General features: G+C 44.5%; 1 protein-coding gene across 1 annotated transcript; it reads right to left on the bottom strand.

The window, feature by feature from the left end:
- Positions 1-236: 236 nt before the first annotated feature.
- Positions 237-2,501, bottom strand: sox18 (SRY-box transcription factor 18). Its single transcript, XM_072556760.1, has 2 exons — positions 2,102-2,501; positions 237-1,580 (listed from the first exon to the last, which is right to left on the bottom strand). Exons 1-2 carry the CDS (start codon positions 2,379-2,381, stop codon positions 727-729), a joined length of 1,134 nt encoding a protein of 377 aa, XP_072412861.1. The 5' UTR covers positions 2,382-2,501; the 3' UTR covers positions 237-726.
- Positions 2,502-3,900: the final 1,399 nt, after the last annotated feature.

Below are 3,900 nucleotides of genomic sequence, written 5' to 3'. Positions count from 1 at the left end.
TAATTCCTTTGCAATACACGTTTCCAGTCTAACAGATGCTAGAAAAAAAAGTGTGTAATGTAATGAGAAATGCATTAAAAAGTTTGCTATTTTCAAATAATCTATATTATTTGAAAATATAGATTATCTGAATTAGAACACAAAACAAATGAACTTTTAAAAAAAGAAGTTACAAATTGAAATGTATTAAATAGAAGTTTTTATTAACAGATTTACAAAATGCAATTAAAACGGAATTCACTATTTACAGTAGTGTGAGCCTTCATTAAGATTATACATGTGTAAAAAAGTTATCAAAGCACTAAAATAATATCGTGTATCTACAAAACGCTGAAAGCACAGTTCCAGAAAACCTCAACATTTACATTTTCTTTCGGATTTTAAGCAAAAGCCGTCTGACCACATTGTTGTACGTGCTGCTACATAAGGCTTACAAAACAGGATATTCCACTTGGAATGATCCCTGACTAATACATTTCCGTTTTTAATACCAGTGTGTGTTTCCGACATCAAAAAAAAATTCCATTTCATTTGTTTTTCCAACCAGTGATTTATCAATTTCTGGTTCACTTTACTTCCCGCTCGGCTAAAATGGGAAGCCAACCAGTGATTTCCGGATACTTGGGTTGAATTAGAAGCGTATATATGGCCGCAATAACAGTTTAAAATATTTGGTTTCAAAAAAATAAAAATAAAACACAATTACAGAGACTTAACCGCCTTGAATTAGCCAGAGAGGCAGGCACTGTAATAGACCGCATTACTGGCATCCGACAGTGCTGAAATGAAACTGCTCTCCTCGCAAGACACACCTCTCGGGTTCAGTTTCGACAGAGAGACTTGAAAGGTTTGCCCAGGGACATCCAGACGAGTCCTTGCTAGATTTAAGTATTGGTCGAACTCGCTCCGATCAACATCTGTCCAAAACTCAGTTGGAGCCAAGTGTTCCACGTTGTCGACGTGCTGGGCTTCAGGAGGAGGAGAGAGTTGTCCAAGGTGAGCTGCCGACGCCCCCTGGCCTGGGGGGCACAGCTGGCTGTAGTACAGATGTTGCGGGTTCCGAACCAGTTCGGCCACGTTGGCAGAGATTTGCTCGGAGTAGGACAGGCTGCCTGCTTTCTCGCGGCTGTAGTCTATGTGCTGATGCTGGTAGTTCCTGTAAGAGACGCTACAGTCTTCGTGCATGTGCGATGGAAAGAACACTGGGTCCAACACGTCCAAGGGGGACATCTCCGGTGTGGGCAGCCCATAGTTGTCGAACTCCGAGCCCATGCCGTGCAGCTCAGTGTAGTGACAGAGGGGAGGAAGTTGCTGTTGGCCTGAGTGTCTCCCTTCGTGCTGAGCCCGGGGGAAACTGTCGCCACAAACTCCCTGGCTGCCCCGGAGGCCAGAGCCGTGGGTCGGGGCCAGGTTGTGCGCCAGCAGATTGCTCTCGATTCGTTTGACTTTCTTGCTCTGCTTCTTCCGGCGAGGCCTGTATTTGTAGTTGGGATGGTCTTGCAGGTGCTGCACACGGAGTCTCTCAGCCTCTTCCACGAAGGGACGCTTCTCGTCAAAGGGAAGAGATTTCCACGACTGCCCTGCGAGGTCACAGACAAACACACATCAATTGGCACACAGTGAAATCTCAGAGAGCGGGGCACAACTCAACACACTGTCAAAGTTAAAATACTTCATTGTCAAATAAACAATGTGGGTGGGTCAGATGCTTCAACGAAGTTCATTCGAGAAAGAGATTTACTAAAATATTTTGGGAAAAGCCAAGTTGTTTTGAATAGAAAAAGAACAAAGTTACTGGAAAAGCTCTGGCGACCTCTGGAGAAAGATCCGAGCTATCGGTTCAGGTCAAGTGACCCTTACTCTGTTTTGTGCAGATTACAGTTTTTGAAACTTCTCGCACCAATAACAAAAAAAAACCTGTGCCCAGAGTTTTGAGGCATTCACACGTCAATTACGAATTATATTAGCCAATCTTTCTGATTCCATGCCCTCACCTAGTCTAGATTCTTGAATGGACCATTAATAAATTGCACATGAAAAACTCATTCTCTCTCTCTCTCTCTCTCTCTCATTACAAGAATTGAAAACGATCTCCACTTACCCAGCATTTTGCTTAAGACTGCATTGTGCAGATCAGGGTTCTGTTGGGCCAGCCTTTTCCTTTCGTCTTTTGCCCAGACCATGAACGCGTTCATGGGACGTCGAATCCGTGACTCCCCCTCCGCCTTGCCCTCTGATTTAGCCGCGGGTTGAGCTGATGTAAGTCGGGTTTGAGAGGCAGGGCTCTGGGACTGAGCCCATGGAGAAACGGCCGTGTCCAAGCCAGAGCCCCCGGGCTGCGAATCCTCTACACCGCAGAAATCGGCCTCAGAAATACTCATTCCAGCCAAAACACTTTGATCTGACAGCTTATAGCCTGCTGCTTTCAAAAAACGGGCAGATTTCTCTGTCAGTCACAATTCGCGTTTAAATCTTGGTCAGAAACTTCTGTTCCGGGCGAATCCGTCGCAAGAGCAAATATACAGTAACAGCACCAATCAGGGGTTAGGAGGCGTCATTTCACCAATCACACCAAAAGAGAGGCGGGGATTTTAACCAACAAACCAATGATTTGCGCGTCGATATTCCTCAAGGTGGTTGCTTGGACAGTGAGATGATAGCGAACTCACAATGGGACAGTCTTAACACAACTGATTTCAACGTCTGTCTGTGTGGAGTTTGCACATTCTCCCCGTGTCTGCGTGGGTTTCCTCCGGGTGCTCCGGTTTCCTCCCACAGTCCAAAAATGTGCAGGTCAGGTGAATTGGCCATAGTGTTAGGTGAAGGGGTAAACGCAGGGGAATGGGTCTGGGTCGGTTGGGCTTCTTGGGCCGAAGGGCCTGTTTCCACACCGTAAATAATCTAAGTAATCTAATCTAAAATAGTAACCCACCTTGAAATTGTTATCGAAGTGCTAACTCTAAGTACTTGTCGAGATAAAACTATGAAAGTGCAAGTCACAGACCTGCTTCCACCCGTCCATAAGAAACATAGTTTTGACGAGAGACCGGATGCTGGAACGGCACGCAGGCTATCTAGGCTGAATATTTAAAAGACTCGAAGTCTAATCTAACTGTCCTAAACGCAGTAGAAATGACCGTATGCTATTAACCTCGAGCTAATGCTAATTAAGGGATGGGTGAATATTTGATTGGAAACCGGGCTTTAAAATGTTAAAAAGGTGAAGTCGCCATAGTCCTACTGGCTGCTGTCTTATTAGAGAGAGATAACTGATGTTGGTTTAACTGAAAGCCACCACGCCTCAGGTGAGAAGACCACTGACAAGAGTGGTATGCTGTGCAGTAATTGAACCAACATTGGCATCACTCTGCATCACAAATCATAAAATATAGAAGCAGATTGAGGCCAAACAGCCCCAACAAGTCTGCTCCGTCATTCGGCCTTGACTGATTTTCTCAGACCCATTCTCCTGCCTTCTCCCTGTAACCCTTGATCCCTTTACCAAATAAGAACTGTCTTCAATACACTTAAATAAACGTTGTAGCAATGAGTTCTACAGATTCAACATCTTCTACTGAAGAAATTCCTCCTCATCTCAGTTTTAAAGGCTTATCCTTTCACTCTGAGCCTGTGTCCTTGGGTCTTAATCTCTCTTACTAGTGGAAATATCTTCTCTACATGCACTCAATCCAGGCCTCTCAGCATTCTGAAAATTTCAATTGGAATCTCACTCATCTTTCTAAACTCCAAGTACAGACCCAGAGTTGTCAACTGCTCCTCATATGACAAGCTTTTCATCCCTGGGATTATTCTTGTGAACCTTGTCTGGATCTCCTCCAATGACAGCACATCCTTCTTTTGATAAAGAACCCAAAAGTGCTCACAACATTGCAAATGCAG

Source organism: Chiloscyllium punctatum, chromosome 37 (genome assembly GCF_047496795.1).
Source record: "Chiloscyllium punctatum isolate Juve2018m chromosome 37, sChiPun1.3, whole genome shotgun sequence".
Taxonomy (NCBI): Eukaryota; Metazoa; Chordata; class Chondrichthyes; order Orectolobiformes; family Hemiscylliidae; genus Chiloscyllium; species Chiloscyllium punctatum.
This window is presented reverse-complemented; position numbering and strand designations above follow the sequence as displayed.

Excerpts from the sequence above, each read along its gene's own strand:
- sox18 (XM_072556760.1), bottom strand. The coding sequence starts at position 2,381 with ATGAGTATTTCTGAGGCCGATTTCTGCGGTGTAGAGGATTCGCAGCCC. Across the intron at positions 1,581-2,101 it reads AGTCTTAAGCAAAATGCTGG|GGCAGTCGTGGAAATCTCTT; the intron begins GTAAGTGGAGAT and ends GTGACCTCGCAG.